Here is an 18,984-nt window from a genome sequence, read left to right as displayed (position 1 = left end):
TGTTGAGGGTCCCCCTAGAACACAGAATGTCACAACTAAGAGGAACTTTAGAAGTCATCTAATCTAACCCCCTTGTTTTCACAGATGGAGAAACCGAGTCTTAGAGAGGAAATGACTTCATGAAGGCCATGAAGTGAGTTAATTCCAGACCTGGTTCTGATACCCAGGTTGACTGGCTCCCAATCAAGGGTTCCTGCCATCATTCTGCATGTTGTGCTAAAGCAGTTGAATGTGACTCAGACACTAGGAAAGTCCTTGAAAGTGGAAAAAACATGGACGGGCCCTTTATATGGCTGAAGAAATAGGATCTCTGAGGGCCCAGCACACTGGGGAGGCATCTAGCCTGTGAAAAGGAAGAAGGGAAGCTTTTTCATCAATTCAACACTGATGAATTTCTCATGAGGAAGGCTCCGGGTCAAGACCACATAACAAAAAACAATCTAAGGGTCCCCCCTGACATTCTGGGTTCTAAGGGCCCCACTCCCCCCCTACTGCTCCCCCCAGCCCTGACATCTTTCCACTCTAAGGCTTCCATCGCTCTATATCACACACATGGCCGCACCAGGAGTAGGAGGAGCATGAGATGATGGAGAAAGGAAGGGAATGCATGGATCATGTCTGAAAAGAGCCAATTTAGGGGAGAACACGATCAGCGAGGCACAGTGGGAAGAGCCACTAGCCTGGAAGCAAGAGAATCTGATTTCAAACCCCAGCTGTCACTGCCTCCCTGTGTGCGACTTTGGGCAAGCCCCTTCCTTCCCCTGGGCCTCAATTTCCCCTCTTGTAAAACGAGGCGGTTAGACTATGGCCTTGATAATTGACCCTAGAGCTCTACTCTTGGTGCCTCCAAAGGACAGAGCCAGCCCCGAAAGGAGGAGAAAATACAGGGAGGTCCAATTTGGAGGCTTTTCTAACAGAGAGGGTTGCCCTACAGATGCTCCAGGGAGGAGGGAAGTTTGGGTCCCTGAAAGCCTTCAAGCAGATACTGGCCGCCTGTCAAGGAGATTGCCATGGAGACTGCTACCTGGGGTGCAAGTTGGACTAGCTGAGCCCAGAGAGCCCTGCCAGCACTGAGCACAGACAGATCTTGGTCTGGGCACAGAGGCCAAAGAGCCAAGACCAGGGTGGTGGGGAAAGTCTAGCTTGTCTTGCCAGGGAGAAGGGCAGGGAGGGAAGAGGAGGGAAAGAGAGAGAAAAGAGAGAGGGGGAAGGAGGAAGGAGGGGAAAGGAAGGAAAGTCAGAGGCGAGGAGAAGGGTACTGAGGCATTCGGGCCAGGAGGCCCAGGGCCCACTTACCCCGCGTGGGTGCGTTTGTAGGTATACAGTCTGGAGAAGAGTCGGGCCAGCTCCAGGAGCACCGAGATCCCGCTACCATTGGAGTCTGCACCGTGAGAAAGCCACTAGAAGAGAGGCAGCCACCTTAGGGCTGAGCTCAGGCAGCCTTCGGGGGCCTCTCCGCAGAGAAGCCCCTCGGGCGCCCCTTCCCACTCCCCCTTCCTAAGAGAAAGGAAACCCCAGAAGGGCCCCGGAGGGAGAGGGCAGCCCGCCATAGGCATGTACGTACGGGGGCCACGCCAAAGGAATCGTAGTGTGCCACGATGACGATGGTGGGAAGGTCCTCGCCGCCCAGGCCCGTCAGCCGGCCCTACGGAGAAAACGCGATTCAGCAGGGAGAAGGCTGGGAGAAGGCTGGGAGAAAAGGCCCAAGAAGGGATGGTGTCACTGGGAAAGAGGATGGTCCACCTATGCACACCCAGCCCATGGGCCTGAGGCCTCTGAGAAGCAGCTGGGGTTCTGCCCCAACTCTGCCCCGGGCATGTGTGAGGTACCCACCGGGTGCCAGGCTCTCTGCTAAAGGGCTTTACAAACGCCCTCTCATTGGATCCTCACAAACCTTCAGTGCTGTTCTTACCTTCATTTAACAGCTGGAGAAATGGATGCAGGCAGAGGTGAAATGGTTTGCCCGGGGTCACACAGTTAGGCCAAGGCTGGGTTTGAATCTAGGCCCAGGCTCTAACCACACCATCCCCCAAGCTGCCATGGAACTCTCAGGAAGGGAAGGGAGGCCGGCCGGCCACACAGAGCCTCAGTCAGGGCCCGGCTATACCTCTCAGACATTGGCTCACTTGGATCCCATCGCCCTCTTACACAAAATCTTCATTTGCTCCTGGGACGGCACGGAATAAAGAGTCCAAAGATGCCTGAACTGACGGTCCAAAAGACCTGGCTCTGCCACTTCCTTTGTGACTCTGGGCCTCAGTTTCCTCATTTGTAAAATAGTGATTCAGCTCTAACCATAAAGCCATGAGGTCACTGTGAGGACTGAGGAGGAGTCCTATATATCAACCAATCAACAAGCCATACTGGGGGCTCACCAGGCCCAGCCTAAGCCAGAGGATACCAAGAAAGGCAACAAGTAGGCCCTGCCTTCCAAGAGCTCCCAGCACTGAGGCAAGCAGACCCAGAGAGATGGAGGCTGAGCTGGGCCAGGGCCACAGAGAGGGACGCTGAGCTGGGCCAGGCCCACAGGAGGAGACTGAGCTGGGCCAGACCCAGAGAGAGGGAGGCTGAGCTGGGCCAGGCCCAGAGAGAGGGAGGCTGAGCTGGGCCAGACCCAGAGAGAGGGAGGCTGAGCTGGGCCAGACCCAGAGAGAGGGAGGCTGAGCTGGGCCAGGCCCAGAGAGAGGGAGGATGAGCTGGGCCAGGCCCACAGAGAGGGAGGCTGAGCTGGGCCAGACCCAGAGAGAGGGAGGCTGAGCTGGGCCAGGCCCAGAGAGAGGGAGGATGAGCTGGGCCAGACCCAGAGAGAGGGAGGCTGAGCTGGGCCAGGCCCAGAGAGAGGGAGGATGAGCTGGGCCAGGCCCACAGAGAGGGAGGCTGAGCTGGGCCAGGCCCACAGAGAGGGAGGCTGAGCTGGGCCAGGGCCACAGAGAGGGACGCTGAGCTGGGCCAGGCCCACAGAGAGGGAGGCTGAGCTGGGCCAGGGCCACAGAGAGGGAGGCTGAGCTGGGCCAGGCCCACAGAGAGGGAGGCTGAGCTGGGCCAGGCCCACAGGAGGAGACTGAGCCCTGGGCCAGGCCCACAGGAGGAGACTGAGCTGAGTCCCTGCTAGCATGCCAGGGCACCAGCAGGCCCTCAGGGTCCTCCCTCACAAAGGATCCCTAAGCACAATGACCCCACTGTCCCAGAACTGAGCCTATGCTCAAGTGCCACTAGGCCAGCTTAGAATCCTTTCCTCTGCCTACAGAAAAGCTCTCCATCCCGAAAACCTCTGATCAAATGTGAGCTCTCCCAGGAAGCCCTCCCTGATCCCCAGAACTGCCCGGCAGCCCTGGGTCCTCCAAAGTCCCAAAGTAGGGTGAGCCTGGGCTTTTCACAGGCCACACTGCAGCTGCCCGCTGCTCCACAGGAGGGCTTAGCCCTGGGGCACAGGAGCAGGGCACCCCACACGGGCCCTCCGGGAAAGCAGGCCGACCCTCAATGACTTATGGACGTGTCGGCTCTCAGCTACTAATAACTGGGGCTGGCGTGAAGACGGGCCTCGAGGGGGCAGAACGCTACTTCACAGGAATCCCGCGAGGCAGGCACTACCACTCCTGTCTTACAAACAAGACTGCGAAAGCTCCGAGAAGGTGATTTGCCTGAGGACGGGTGATGCAGACCCAAGTCTCCCCGCTCCGGCTCATTACCTCTGACGTCGCCGACCCCAAGCTCTCCAGCAACTGGGCTCCCTCCCTGGTGCCAAGACATAAAGGAGCTGAGGCTCCCGTGAGGTTAGACCTGGCTGCACCGGGGCCCAGAAGCCCCCTCCAGGCCACCCGGCAGAGAGTGAGTGAGGAAGTCCCTGAAACAGAGCCTGCTGCTGGGGAACAGTCCAGGATCTAAGCTCCAGAGCAGCAAGCAGGGCTCCTGGACCTTGGAGCCGTCGGCCTAGTGAATGGACCCTTCTCTCAAGCATAGTGCTCCATGCACGAAGGGAAACGTGGGGCTACAAAGGAAGCCAGTAACAAGGGAGAGGAAATACTAAAGAACCAAGCTCACGGCCCGGGTTCAGAACCCTGAAGCAGCCCAGCACTTTCTGCAGAGGAGACAGAGGCTGGAGAGGGGAGGCCCTGTCTATGGGGACAGATGCCAAATCCAGGAGCCTTTTACAGTGCCGTGCCAGCAGCATTACTCCCGCGTCTCCTTCCAGTGTGGGAGAACGCCTGGGAAAGCCTCATTTGGTAGAGGACCTGCCAGCCGCCAAAAACAGTGCCCACCATGAATGCACCCAACAGCTCAGCGCAGGGCCTCTGAGCGCCGTTTGGCCCAGCTCCCTGGACAGAAAGCAGAGCACTGTTCCTGCATCTCCCTTCTGAGCCCCAAACAGCAGCGAGGACTCATCTGCCATCACAGCCCTTGAGGCAGTCACTGGCTGGGGGCCAGGAGGCTCATCCCCACCCCATCTCCCTGATGCCCCTCACACCAAAGTGCCTCTGTTCACAGTAAACAAAGCCTGGCGCAGCTGCAGATGGGTCTGAGGGACCACAGTGGAACCTGCAGCACCACGTCATGGGGTATGCAGACACGGGAGTGCAGAGGCCCCCTGAAGATCACAGGAGCTCACTCGCTGTTTTGGGAAGCTGAGGGGTGGCCAATTTTGAGAAGGGCTTGACATAAGCCTCCAGAACTAGGGACCTCTGCCCCTCAGGGACTGCAATGCAAAGGGGGTGCAAAGAAGATGAATACCAAGCACACCTAGGAAACCATGGTACAGGGATGGAAAAGGAAAGAAGCCAAAGGCTCAAAGATGCCAGAGCCCCAGGCCCCCATACTACCAACACTCTCAGAGAAGTCAAGAAGTGCTGGTGAGGATAATGGAGCATCACCGTGAGAACTGAGCTCGAGGGCTGTTTTAGCAGACAGAAAACAGGTGGTCTATGATGTGAGCATCATTTCCAAGAGTAGGGGGCCTGGGTTCTAATCCTACATCTGATACTTAACTAGCTGTATAATAGCTCATAATCTCTGAATTCTCTTCTATAAAATGAAGGGGCTGGACCCTGTGGCCTGCAAAATCCCTTTCAGCAGCTTTAAGAAGAACCAGCTGTGAGTTCCCACCTGACCTACCCATACCAGGCAGTGATGCCCCAAAAGCAAGAAGAGAAAAAGGGGGAAGAAAGGGGCTTTGACTGTTCTCATTTCCTGCCAAAATCTAAATGGCAAACTATCCTTTACAATGGCAAAATTATTTGTGCACAACCTAAACAGGACATACAAAAAAACTTCTATTTCTTCCCCATTCCTACTAGAAAGAACATTACTTTTTTTCTTTATCTTTTTTTACCTTATTCTTATTACTCTAACATAAACACAAGAGAAGTCGCCTGATGTAGCGGATCCGAGCCAGCCTTGGAATCAGGAATCAAGTTCCCGGAGTCCCATCTGCCAATCCTAGAATGTAAGATCCTTGACAGGAGAAGCATGCTCCCTGTGTATCCCCTGAACCTAGTAGGCTTAGGACAAAACAGCTGCTTGCTAAATGCTGAAACTGAAAGCTTAGGAGTTTCTGGATAAACAGATGCCTCTCCAGCTCATTTTAAATTGCCCACAATAGCACAGAGGTTCTGAACCGTTTTGTGTCCTGCGCCCCTGACTGCTCTAGACCCTTTCTCAAAATCATGTTCGTAATACAGAAAATAAAATACACCCAATTTTAAAGGAAGCAAAGGGCACTGAAATAGTTATCAAAATCTGCATTAAAAAAAAGTTCAGGAACCCCAGCCCTGCAGCCAATTTTCAATTATAAGTAAGCAAATAAGGCAAAATTCACTTTTATTTGTGTGGGTTGATGGGCACACATACCCACCTCAAGGAGCTCTGATTTCACTGGTGTGGGTAACTCTACCCACCAATACAGATCTCAATCCCTCCATATACCTCTCTGGCAAAAGAAAAAGAAAAAGAAAAAAGGCCTTCCCCTAGTGGGTCACCTCTTGGTACTGAGCTCTCCAGACCTAAGGAGTTTATTATCAGGCCTGCACCCAGAGCCTTCCCAATGGCTGCCAGAACTTCCCAACCCTGCCAGAACACCACCTCCACCTGAAAAGTCTTCAAAAACCCAGATTCCTCTCCACAGGAGACGAAAGCATGGTTGGCACCAAGGGGGAAAAGGAGAGTATCACTCTTGAGGATGTAAGTCTTTGATAATATCAAACCATGCATTCACTAAGCATATACCATGGCCTGCTTGGACAGGATAGGACCCAAAGTTAATGGTAGGAGGGCAAGTGCCCTTGGAGATAAAAGAGCTGTGAATAGAAAGCCACATCAATGACTGAAAGTCATCTGCAGACTTCCTCCCACTCCTCTGAAGAGCTGGGGAGTCTACAGGGTGGAACGCTGCGTCTCTTCGCCAGATCTCGTCAATGTATTGATTGTATGTGTTATATGTAATTGTGATGTACAGACAGACCTCTCCTAGCTTCTCCTCTTGGAGCCTGGCATGGCCCTGCCCCCTAGCACAGCCCCAGAGGCTTCAGTGCCTTACACAGAGGACCCTGGCTTGGGGTTGTACCAGTGCGGCGGCTGCTATCTAGATGGAGCCAGCTGGTGGCTCGGTTGGGGAGGGGAGGTCCTGCTGTCTGCCCTCTTGCTTAATGTGAATTTGTGGAAAGCTGTCTATATTGATTTTTTTTCCTTCTTCCTTTAAAAAAAAATGTTTGTTACAAGGGACGGCTCTTAGTGGGGGCCGAAATACACCAGGAAATTTAGGCAATGTTAAATCAATAAAATAGTTTTTAAAAAGGAAGTTGTCTGTATTTCTACTTTTGCTCCTCAGTAAATACAACAAGAACTAAAGGAATGTCTCCAGCTCCCCAGGGGCCTGGCACTCACCTCCACACTGGTGATGAGCCAGTCGCTCACAGCTTTGCTCTGGGCTCCACTAGTAACCATCTGAAAGCCATTGGCTGTGGCTGTGTGCAGAAGAACTGTAAGACAAGAGGCACATCCCTCAGGCTACACGTCTCTCTTCTTCCTGGTTCACCTTCCTCCCAACTCCCCTCAAGGAAATCCCAGGCAGGCCCCGCCATATTTCTCCAAGCAGAAGGAGCCCCATGGACAGGCTGGTCCCGCCCCGGGAGAAGCTCTTCTCCAAATGCCTTCAGCAGCCCTCCTTCTGCAGACCAGGCAGGTCAGTCCCCATCTCCCCCAGACCCTGGGGCCAGAGTGAGAGTTCTCTCAGGTTTGGAGCTGGTGGATGGTCCTGGGGCTTGAGCAGAGGAATCCTGGCCCCTGGTTCCAGCACAAAGACCCCCACAGTAACCTTCACCATTTAAGTAGGCAGAGATGGGAGATGCCAAAGAGAGAGATTTATTTTAAAATGCTGTTCCTGCACTTCTGGGGCAGCCAAAAGGGGCCCATCATGGATCGAGAACAGCTGAACAAAAAAAGTAACAGAACGTAGTCGTGTGGCCATGTCATAAGAACCAGCACAAAGGAAAAATGTGGGAAGCCTCACATGTGAAGAACCACAATGACTACCAAGCCATAAATGAGGAAAGCCCCAAGGCCCGCTGAACACAGTGGGGCTGTGATGAGCAATCTGAGGCCCAGAGGAGAAAGGAGGACCCAGCTAGGCCAACCCCCTCACTCTACCGCTTTAGAAACCAAGGTCACACAACACAAAATCCATCTCTCCTTCTCTGGCAGGTGGGGGGAGGCTGGGCAGGGGGGGAATGCTGCCAAGGGCCAGGAGTCAGATACAGTCAGCACTCAGGGCAGCCGTTTAACGGCTTCTCTTTGCCCCAAGGAAAATTCAAGGAATGTATATGTGAGAGGGGTGAGAGATCCCAGTGTCTAATGTAAAAAAAAAAAAGCCATCAATAAAACTGAAATTTTAAAATGAATAAAGTGAATATAACTTCTTTTTAAAAGTATGCAATAAAAGGGGGCAGTGAGGTGGCTCAGTGGACTGAGAGCCAGACCTGGAGGTCCTCAGACACTTCCAGATATGTGACCCTGGGCAAGTCACTTAATCCCCACTGTCCAGCCCTTACTGCTCTTCTGCCTTGGAACCAATACAGAGTATTGATTCTAAGAAGGCCCAGCTTAAAAAAAATGTTCAATAAAATAATAAAAAATTAATAAATAAAAATGCTGCTTGTTTTCCAGGAGTCAGAGCTAGCCTAACAATTCTTTGCAGCTAGAGAGGAAAGCTGATCCACCGTTGAGTCACAGGAGGAGGGAAGAAGTGGGCTGAGTACACGTCCAATTATCCCCCAAATGGATGCTTCCACATGAACTGAACGGAGAGCACACTGCCCGCCCCCCTTGCCCCAGTCGTCCTTGGCAGGGACACCAAGAACACCGAAGTCGCCGGGAGCTCCTACCTTCGGCCGCAGACGCGGAGCCCTGGGAGGCTGAGGCCACCTGGGTCTGCTCGTAGATGGAAAGCAAGGCATCGTCCTCTACTGCAAAGTAGACAGGGACGATGGTCTCCATGGCCAGCATCTCAGGCTCAATCTCCATGAATTGCTAAGGAAAAAAGGGAAAGCCTGGGCTCAGATGGACCCCATTGGACGGTTTCCATGTCCAGTGAATGGCAGAGGTGGGCTAAGAGGAGGGCAAGTGACTGCAGTTGTTCCATCATCTCAGCTGTGTCCAACTCTCTGCAACCCCATTTAGGAGTTTCTTGGCAGAAATAATGGAAGGGTTTGCGATTTCCATCTCCAGATCATTTTACAGATGAGGAAACTGAGGGAGGCAGGGTTAAGTGACTTGCCCAGGGTCACCCAGCTAGTCTGTGTCTGAGGCCAGAGTTGAATTCAGGTCTTCCTGACCCCATATCCACTGCACCACTCCCTAGTCTCCTTCAAATCTCAGCTTAAGCACTAAGCTCCATGTAGTCTTTCCTGATCCTCCAGACTCCCCTCAGCAATTACCCTTTATTTATTGTGCATATCCTGATAAGCTCCCTGTGGCCAGGGGCCCTCTCACGTGTTGTCCCTCCATCTCCAGCACCAGCCCTCCCAGGCATGCCTGCTCACAAGCTAGGGGTCACTTTAACTCTCTCACTATTACTCCCCATCGAAGCTGAGGCCAAGACCTATGGAGTGTACCTCAGTAACATACACCCCCCTCTCCTCTGACATTGCCTCCAGGCTCTCTCAGCCCCCACCTGGCCTGAGACAAGAGCCTGCAGTGTCTCCTTGTGTCCCACTGACCCATCTCCATTCAGCTGCAGATTGTCCAAGTCACCCTTCCACTCGATCACTTTAACGGCTCCTCTCCCCTCTAGCACCAACCCCCTCCTGGAGGTTCCTGGGTCAGGACCTTTTCCCAGAATGTCCTCCCACTTGCAATTCTTCAAAACCTTCCTTCTCCAACACATCTTCCTTTCCCAACACCCCTCCTAATGCTCATGCCTTTTCTCTGATGATTATTCCAATTAATCCTGTCTCTGGCTTGTCTGTCCAGAGCTGTTTGCATGTTGTCTCCCTCATGAGATGGGGAGGAGGGGAAAGTTATCCAAGAGCTGGGCCCATTTTTCACCTTTCTATGGAGCTCCCCAGCACAGTACCTGGCACACAGTAGGTGCTCGATGCTTATTGACTGACTGCACTAGCAGGGAAAGGACCTACACAGGGGAGGCCACCTAGCCACTGAAATATAAAACATGGGGGAACGAGGAGGAAAAGGAAAGAACAAGGATCAAGAATGACAAGAAGAGTGATTCATGCCCACAACCAGCCATGGCACATAATCAAAGAATTGCTGGAGACTTTAAAGACCATTTAGTCCAATTCCCTCCTTTTATGGTTGGGGAAACTGAGACCCAAAGAGCCAGAAAGGACTTGTTCCCAAGGCCCCCCAGCTATTAAGTGGCAGAAGTGACTGTAGAGCCCACACTTCCAAGTCCTTGTATAATGTTTCAACAAACATTGCTTACACTAAATGGAGCACTTTATAGTCAGGTTCATGGAAAAAGCCGTGGGGTGGCGAGTGGAGGGGACGGGGCGACGGTACTTACTCGGATGACATCCTGGGGCACAGCGGCCATGGCCCGAGGCAGGATGATGACCACAGCCCCGGCCGACTGCCGGAGAGCCTTCTGGTACTGCTCATAGGAGAAATCCACCAGCCGCATCATGACGCAGCGGCGACTCAGCACATCCGCCTCGACCGTCCTCGCCTCTGTGTTGAGTACGGCATTCCGGGTGCCTGGAGAAGGAAGAAAGCAGAGGGGCCCTCAGCCACTGAAGATGCACTCTCCACCCCAGGGAGCTCACAAAGGAATAGGTGAGTGGGGCTACCGGGAAGCCAGAAGTCCTGGGTTTGAATGAATCAATCCACAGAATTAATGAAACACCTACTATGTGAAACACCAGATATGGAGTGGAGAGTTACAAGTGCCAACAATGAAAAAACCCTCCTTGAAAGGAGCTGATGTTGTCTCAAGGCAAATGAGTGCACCGACAAAAAATTTAGGAACTCGGATCAAGACAATATCCCACCACGATTCCAAGGGACTCATGCTAGAAAATGCTCCCCCCCCCACTCCCCATTGGAGAACTAAAGGATTCTGAGGGCAGAATGAAGAATATTTTTTTCTTTCTCTATTTTTCTTGCTCTTTCTGTTCAAAACACGGCTTTTTATGGATAATGGTTATCATATTTCTTGCCCTCTCAAAGGATGGGGGAAGAGAATTTGGAACTGAAATTTTTTTTTTATTTTTCAAAAATTAAGTTGGAGCCAACTTAAGTATGATCCTAAAAGTTATAGAGAAGTTTCTGCTTTATCCTAGAAGCAATAAGAAGCCATTGGAGTTGACTGAGAATCAAGAGATCAAATCTGTACTTAAGGAAAATTATTTTGGCTTCAGTGTGTAGGATGGGCTGCAGTGGGGAGATATTTTGAGGTTAAAAGATAATTAAGAGGCTGCTGCAAAAACCTAGGTGAGAGATGATGAGCCTCAACTAAAGCGGTGGCTATAGGAGTGAAGGGCCCAGATAAAAGAGATGAAGAAGCAGAAAAGGCAAGATTTAGGCAATGACTGAAGGAGATAAAGTTGAAAAGCCAAGGCTACACATCTGGGAGTCTAGAAAACTCATAATGCCTTTGACAGGTCTGAGGAGAAAGCTCGAGTGTTGAGGAGTTGGAGACATCCTCAGAATACTGGGTTTAAACATCCATTGGGCTCTGTCACCAACTTAACTTGCTTGGAGACCTTGGGCAAGTCCCAATGCTTCTCTGCGCCTGTTTCCTTATTGGTAAAAAGAAGAAGGTTGGACTTCATGACTTCGAAGTATCCTTCCAGTTGTGACAAACTATGGTTGAACTGTTGAGGACCCTCTTCGTCAAGGATCTCATTTAGAATCTATTCTCGAGGGACATTGCAAACAGATACAGTATGAGCCAGACCTAGAGTTGTGCCTATTAGTGCTAACAGCCATCTTGACTAACACAAAAAGGTGTTTGTTACCAGTAAAAATGCCCAAATAAAGTCATTAGAGGTATCATGGCACTTTCAAGACTGCCATAATTCTCAAGGCCAATCAGGAAAGATTCACATTCTTCACAACTTCAAAGGAGGGCAGGGTTGCTTTTTAAGTGCTTTTATGGTAGACATTAACCAGCCATTCAAGCTGAGCATGGGCCAAGTGTGATGATTGCTATAGCTACCATTAAAGAGCATTCATTGTCCTTCACTTTCACTCCTTCCTCCCTGAAAGGGAGCAACCACATCAGGAAGGTCAAAATGATTTTTTTTAAGTCTTTCCATCTTTAATTCCTTATCCATTTAAGTCTCCTCTTCTGCATTCCAAATCTCTAGATTCCTTAATGCTGATTATACTGAATCACAAAATGTTGGGAGGGAATTTAGAGACTGTCCACTCCAAATCCCTGAAAATAGAGATATTTATTCACTTTAGAGTCAACATGGGAATGAGGAGCTCTGGATTTAATTAGGGCTAAAAAAAACCCTACTAAAAAAGTAAATCTCAGGACTAACTCTGAGATTCCACCTTGTATCTTGTCAGATTAACAAAGATGACCAAAGAGGAAAATGATAAAAGGTTGGAGGGACTGCAAGAAAACAGGCATGCTAATGTACTGTTGGTGAAAGCTATGGATTGATCCAGACACTCTGGAAAGCAACTTGGAACTATGCCCAAAAGTTAATCAATTCTGCATACTCTTTGACCCAGCAAAAGCACTATTAGGTCTATACTCCAAAGAGGTCAAAGAAAAAGGAAAAGGATCTACATATATGGAAATATTTTATAGCAGCTTTTTGTGGAGTATCAAAAACTAAAAACTAAAAAGGTCTCCTACTAGGGGATGGCTAAACAAATTATGGTATTGGGCCATAAGAGACGATGGACAGTTTCAGAACAAACTGAAATGATTTCTATGAACTGATGCAAAGTAAAAGGAGCAGAACTAGAACAATTTATACACTGACCTAGAAAAAACAGTATCAAGGAACTTGAAAATTAGGATCAACTCAACAATAAACTACTATTCCAGAGAACTAAGATGAAACATGAGACTCACCTTTTTCCAGAAAAGTAGTGACTTTAAAATGCAAAATGAGACATGCATTCTTGAACATGATCAATGTGGAAATTTGTTTTACCAGACTATAAGTATTTGTTATGAGGGCTTTAAAAAAAATTCAATGAGGGTGAATGGGCAAGAGAAGAAAAACCTTTTTAATCTTCACATTAGTAATAGCAATACAGTCATGGTCGAGTCTCTGAGCCTCAATTTACTGATCTTCCAAAAGGGAACCAATACTTGTATTCAGTAGGAGGTACTGGATGTTCAGGAAAGACTAGTACCTCTGGAGTGAGAGTTTGCCAAGCCCTTTTCAGGGTTGCTTATCCACCTCTGGTCTCCAACTGTTACCTAGTTCTTACTCGTGGCTCCAAAAAGCTGTAGCATGCATAGGGACTGCATCCTGATACACCTTCTAGGCAGGTAGGCCAAAGCAGGCTGAGGGTAACTGACAGGCATCAAACCCATCAGTGAGTTACGGGGTGTCTACTCTAGGCATGTGAATTTCTCCCAGAGGAAGGGACTGATGAGAATAATTTGTTCCAACAGCCAAAAAGGCAGGTGTGGACTTGCTTAGAGCTTGAGCTGGTGTCCAAGACCCAAAGTCATCCACTGCATCCCAGGCCACCAACAGTCATCCAGACATTTGTCTTCCCCCTGAATTTGGATGACTGGAAAAGCAAATGGGGCCGAAGATTTTGTGTAAGTCGGCCTCACTTCAACCTAATTTATGCTCAAGTCAAAAGACATCAACAGTGAGGCCATTTTAGTCCGAGTACAACGATCAATCGGCCCACCAACTAGTACTCAGCATTTCACAGGGCTGTGGTAGAAAGAGGTAACTTTGTACACCTTAAAACACTAAAACGAGTCAGTCAATTCAAGAATAGCCTACCATGTGCACACTGTGCTTCAGAACTGAGATTCTCTCAATCTCTCTCTGTCTCTGTCTGTCTGTCTGTCTGTCTCTCCCTCCCACTCATTCTTTTACCAGGGGGGAAAAAACATCAAAAAGGATCTTTTTGGTCAATCCCTTTTGGAGGAGCTGCTGTTGGCAGCCCCAGGCAGCCACTCAGAGTTTGGGACCAATCTCTACAGGCAACCAAAGCCTTGACCTTAGAGAACAGCTGGCCTCCCAACAGACAAGAACAGGCATTAGCATTAGCAAACCCCAGGGACAGCGAGAAGGAACATTTCGCTTGGAGAAAAGTGGTCCCAAAAAAGCAATTCTATGAAATATTAATTGCAAGAACTTGGAGGGGGTGAGCGGGAGGAATCGATGCGATGCTTTTCAAAGGAGTTCATGAGGAAAGAAGCTATCAACACTTGGTCAGCTGGGTTTGCCAAGGGCTCACCAGGAAGCCAGTCGTTTTCTGGGCATGATGACAGCAAAGACAGATTAAACTCCAGAAGCAAAGAAGATTTGCCATCACCTTGCCCAGACGACTGTCCAAGTCCTCCACCAATAAATACCACTCAGTGCCCAGCTCTTTAAGAGAAGCTGAAACCAGCTGAGATCAAATCTTGCCAGGGACACAGCAGTGGGAACACAGGAGAATCCATTCTGTCACCTCCACCAGCCTCAGCCAGGTCAGGTTAAGAAACGGAATTTGAATCCAGGTCTTCCTGGTTTCAAAGCCAGCTCTCTCCCCACCCTACCACACTGCCTCTACAGGGCTATAGAAATGAGAATAACCATTAATTATAAAATCATTACAAAAGATTAGCAATTTCATAGGCAATCTTATTTGTCAAGTTCATAATAATGTATAACTTTTGTCAATGTATTTACATATGGAGAAAGAGACTCCAAGACATGAAAGGGCAAAGTGTGGCCAAGTACTGGAGAGAATGCTCCCAGTTCACAGCCCAAAAAGGTCTCTGGCCAGCTAGTCAATGGCCTCCTGGGTGTCTGGAATCCACTCTCTCCCCTTCTTTTTAAACTACACATATATTCACTTAACGAATGAATACAATACCATTTCGAATATACCAGCATAACTATTCTGGTTTTGACCAGTATCATAAGGCGAGTCACCCTAAACCCTCCACGTGGCGGTGGGTGACTCCTCTTCATTCATCTGGAAGCTCCGTCTTCCCTACAAGCCATTCTTAAAGGGTTGGCATCTGAACAAGGTTCTCTTCTGCCTTTCTCAGCCAGCTCCTTGGCCACCTCTTAACACCGTCGACCCCCCCTCCCCCCCTATTTTGAGACCACTTGTTGAATCTCAGAATCCGTTCTGGCTACAAGGGCCCTTAAGGGCTCAAATCCAAATATCCTGTTTTATGAATGAGAAAACTGGGGCCCAAACACCGGAAAGGATTTGCCTAAGACCATGGAGCAATGGAGGGGCAGGGCATGGATTTAAAACTGGGTCTTCTGACTCAGGGCCCAGCCCAAAGCCCTGCCCACTTCACCTGCCTCCCTCCGGGTCTAACCAAATGTTTCATCTCATGCTGAACCTTAAACTCTGCCCCAGCAATCTAAGCTGTAATATAATCCGACCTAGAAAAGGGCAGGAAGTGAATGGGGGGAAAGGTAGCAAGCAAAGCAATCTTGAGGTTACAGGCAGGTTACTCAAGAAGCAAAAGCCTGGCTGTGTTCAGGGGCTGGGCTTGGGAATAAAGTAGACTCAATCCCAGAAGGCCAGCTCCAGAGTGGGAAGGAAGGAGAAGCATCTCCTCGCACTTTACAGATGAGGCAGTGACCACCGAGGCTGGGGCCAGGATCTGAATCCAAACCCGGCAAAGGCTCTTTCATCTACCGGGTCCAGGCTTACAGGAACATGCGATTTCTGGGGCAGAGGATCACCTTTCAACATTTCCTCTACTTCCCTCTGTGTGGACCAAGAGAGAAGGACCATGGCCAGACAAACAGGATCACATTCTGGGCAAGAAAGAGGAACCACTCGCTCTCACTGGGCTTTCAACCCACACGCACCCCTTCCTCCAGAGGCCTTTCCCAGCACAAAATTCCCCCTGTGGTACTCACCTAAGCCCCGGAGCCCAGGGCTTCTCTGGTCAGCAGAAGGCCAGGAGCACAGGGGCAGTCAGTCAGTAAGCAAATCTTTGTGTCGAGTGCTGGGGATCCCCAGAAGGTCAGTAGACAGTCAGGCCCTGCCTGCTGCCCCCAGAAGCTGGCTTTCTACCGCCCAGAAAGGCTTCTGCCATCCCAGGACCCTGCAGAGGGCCTTGCACAGAGGAGGCCCTAACTGAATGAAAGTTTGCTGAACTAAATGAACTGTAATCCAGGCTTCAGAGCTTCCCTGAGAATGGGCTGCCAATGCAGGTAACGGGCTAGTTAGGAAAAAGACAAAAAGGAGACTTCCAGGGAGGAGTTCAGACAAAGGAGGCAAGGTGGAAGGAGACAGACAGAGGGGGGGGGAGGAAAGAGATGGAGCAGAAAGAGACAAAGAGACACACGCAGACAGACGGACAGGCAGGAGAGCTGTCGTGCAAAAGACAAGAAGGCAGAGGGACTGGTCCCAGGCAGAAAAAATGTCATCCAACCCCAGGACCTCATTCCCTGGGAGGATCAGAAGTTCCCAGGCTGGGGCTCTGGAGGCTCCCCTGAGGCCCAATTAAGCAGAACCCAGAAAAACATACCGCCTTTCCTTGGGCCTCCAGAGTCTTCATTCCTCAGGCCAGGAAACAAGGTAATGGGAGGGGCCTAAGGATGGCAAAACCAAACCCCAGGAGCTAAAAGGGAGAATTCTCCAAATAGTTCTAAAGATACTGTGAGTTAGAACAGCTGCTCCTTAAAGGGAGTGGGTCCCAGGACGCTGCCTGCTTAGGTCCTAGATGTACCAAGGGTCCCCGGAGGCCATCCACAACAACCTCTTCATTTTACAGCTGAGATGGAGGGTCAGTGGCTTTTCCAAGGTCACACAGGTAAGAAGCGTCCATCAGAGCTGGGATTTAAACCCAGGTCCAGAGATGCTCTACCAGGATCACCCCATGTAACATAGATCTTCCCCAAAGGGCACTCCAGGCCAGGCCAAACCAAAAGCCCAAAGTCCATGCCACAGAGGCAGGATGGGGTAGAAAAGGTCTTGGAAATCATCTCGTGGACCCTCTTCAGGCTACAGAGGAGGAAACTGAGGCTCTGGAAAGTTACGGGTACAGGTCTGGACCCAGGTTGTAAACGCTCACATTTTTTGGACTCGAGAAGGAATAGTAGGGCGGGATTCACAGCCAACAGCTGCTGGGGGGCCGGCCAGGAGACCCAAATTAAGTAACACTAACGTGCTTACTCTGAGTTTCTTCTCTTGCAGAATGAAGGGAGCTCCTTGTTGAAGGGCTCCTGTGAAGAAAGCACCCGGCCCCTCTGAACGTGCCACATAAATATAGATTGCTACCAGTGACTTACTGGGGGATTCCACAATGGCAGCAAGTACAAAGGTTAATCTCCTCATTTTACAGATGAGAAAACTGAAGTTTAAGACTTGTCCAAGGTCTAACAAATGCCAGAACAGGAAATAAACCTCAGGCTTTGGCTCCCAAGTCCCACAAGGTCCCCCTGGATCCCTGTTAGCCTGAGACAAGAACCTTTGAGGAGAAAAAGGTTCACAGGCTGACTGTCCAGTGCAGATGCCAGCCCATGGGGGGACAGGAGCAGGGATATGGCACACATAATAGTCACACACCAATTCTTCTGGGCTCATGTAAGCAGTAGATTCCCCAGCCAACTGTCCAGATCTCCCCCCCCCCAAATGACTGACATGGGGTACAGGGTGGAAAGGGTCACCAGCAATCTGGACTGTCTGGTATACAACATGGCAGTGTCCCCCACTCCCCAGAATGTACAGAAAAGCCGGAATTCTGAAGCCAGGAAGCAACAGCAACTTCCAAATGCCTTTGGTGAGTCCAGGACTTTGGGGGACGGACCCAGAAAAAACAGAAGGCTTTGGAAGGAAATGAAAGGTGACTGAGGGGTGGGAGGGACTGACTCTGAGAGTGAGCCTGAGAAAGCCAGAACATCTTTGGAGAAAGAAGGCAGGGTCTGCCCACACACACACACAGACACCCCCATGAAGGTTTGCCCTCTGGGATCTGGACAGGATTTACAGAAGCTGCCAGGGCTGGGTGGGCTGTGGGGAACGAGGGGCAGGAATAGGACCAGGTGATTCCAGCAGGGGCCCAGGGACTGTCCGAAGCTTCCGGAAGACCCAGACAGGGCGAGTGAAGGGGCCAGTCCCCCTGAAGGGGGAGGCCCCAGACAGGGGGCCTCAAGAAGAGCAGGGCTTGGGGCAGGATTAAGTTTGATCGATAAGGGGTCACCCAGACTGGACAGTGAGGACGGCCAGAAAGTAAAGCTGGACCTAGAAGCAAGCAACAGCTAGGCAGGGAGAGGAGGGCCGGGCTGGGCTGGGGGCGAACGAAAGGCGGGATTGGACTCGTGGGGAGCAGCACTAGCTTGGACAAGAGTGAGGCGCTGAGAGGCGGGGCTGGGCTCAGCAGGGAGACCGGGCTAGACCCCGGACCTGGGCGGGGAGGTGGGGGTGTCAGTTTGGGGCAGCATTGGACGCTGAGACAGGGGGCTGCCCCCTCGGCCGAGCTGGGCTCCCCAACAATCCGCGGACCGCATGGACACAAGACACAGGTCCAAGAATCAGCAAGGGGTCGGGCGGCAGATGGACTCAAGATCCGGACTCTGGGTCCAGGCACCCGGGGAACGCGAGAGGCTGGCCCCCAGCCCCAGGGATGAGTGTGCAGGCGGGAGGGGGCCCGGGGTCAGAGGCTCAAGGGCGGAGGCTCCGGCACTTCGGGTGGGGCACGCCCGCGCACACAAGGGGAAGAGAAGGAGGAGGGGGTCGCGCGGGGAGGGGGAGGGGCAGCGGGGGAGGCCCGCCGGGGAGGACGCACCGTAAGCCTGGCCCTGCAGGTCGTACTGCTGCATGCGGTAGACGGTGAACTCGTGCGCCGCGTCGGCAGCGGGCAGCGGCGGCGCCACGAGCAGTAGCACGGCGGGCAAGAAGACGATGAAGCTGAGGGGCAGGCACGAGGCCTTCAGCATGTTCTCCAGCACCTCGCCCGCCTCCTCCAGCATTCTGGCGGCCGGGCAGGGGCGGCCCCGCTATCTGCGGGGCTCCGGCAGAGACTTGGATGGCGGGTACGGATCGGGATCGGGCTCCCGAGGCTCGGACTTCAGGTCCGCCGGCAGCACAGCGGCATGGACAACCCTGGGGTCCTTCAGGCAGCGCCGCGTACACCCCCGCCGCCGCTGCCGCTTTGCCTCCTGGGAAATGTAGTCTTAGCAGCACTAGGGAAAGGACTTGTTCTCAGGGCGCGCTTAGCCTCATGGGAGTCGTAGTCCTTCGGGGGTCCTGGGGAGGAGCGAAGCGTTGACAGGCGGGCACAAATGCCTTTGGGAGATGTAGTCTCCTTGGCCAGGGTGGCTGGGTCACCAGCCCCTACAGAGCACGTGGAGTTCCGAATGT

The 18,984-nt window shown here is 51.5% G+C and overlaps 1 protein-coding gene across 2 annotated transcripts in view; it reads right to left on the bottom strand.

Moving 5' to 3' along the window:
- NCLN (nicalin) overlaps positions 1–18,839 on the bottom strand; it is a 40,440-nt gene extending 21,601 nt beyond the window's left edge. The window contains exons 1-6 of one of the 2 annotated variants that reach the window (XM_001363056.4): positions 18,410–18,839; positions 10,013–10,203; positions 8,373–8,517; positions 6,877–6,971; positions 1,565–1,645; positions 1,297–1,400 (exon numbers count right to left, since the gene is read on the bottom strand). In XM_001363056.4, coding sequence (XP_001363093.1) covers positions 1,297–1,400; positions 1,565–1,645; positions 6,877–6,971; positions 8,373–8,517; positions 10,013–10,203; positions 18,410–18,593 — 800 coding nt within the window. In that variant the 5' untranslated portion in view covers positions 18,594–18,839. The remainder of the gene's footprint in view (positions 1–1,296; positions 1,401–1,564; positions 1,646–6,876; positions 6,972–8,372; positions 8,518–10,012; positions 10,204–18,409) is intronic. The other variant, XM_007489654.3, reaches the window with a different exon arrangement.
- Between the last annotated feature and the right edge of the window lie 145 nt (positions 18,840–18,984).

Source organism: Monodelphis domestica, chromosome 3 (assembly GCF_027887165.1).
Source record: "Monodelphis domestica isolate mMonDom1 chromosome 3, mMonDom1.pri, whole genome shotgun sequence".
NCBI lineage: Eukaryota > Metazoa > Chordata > Mammalia > Didelphimorphia > Didelphidae > Monodelphis > Monodelphis domestica.
Note: the sequence above shows the minus strand (reverse complement) of the source record. Positions and strands in the feature narration are given on the sequence as shown.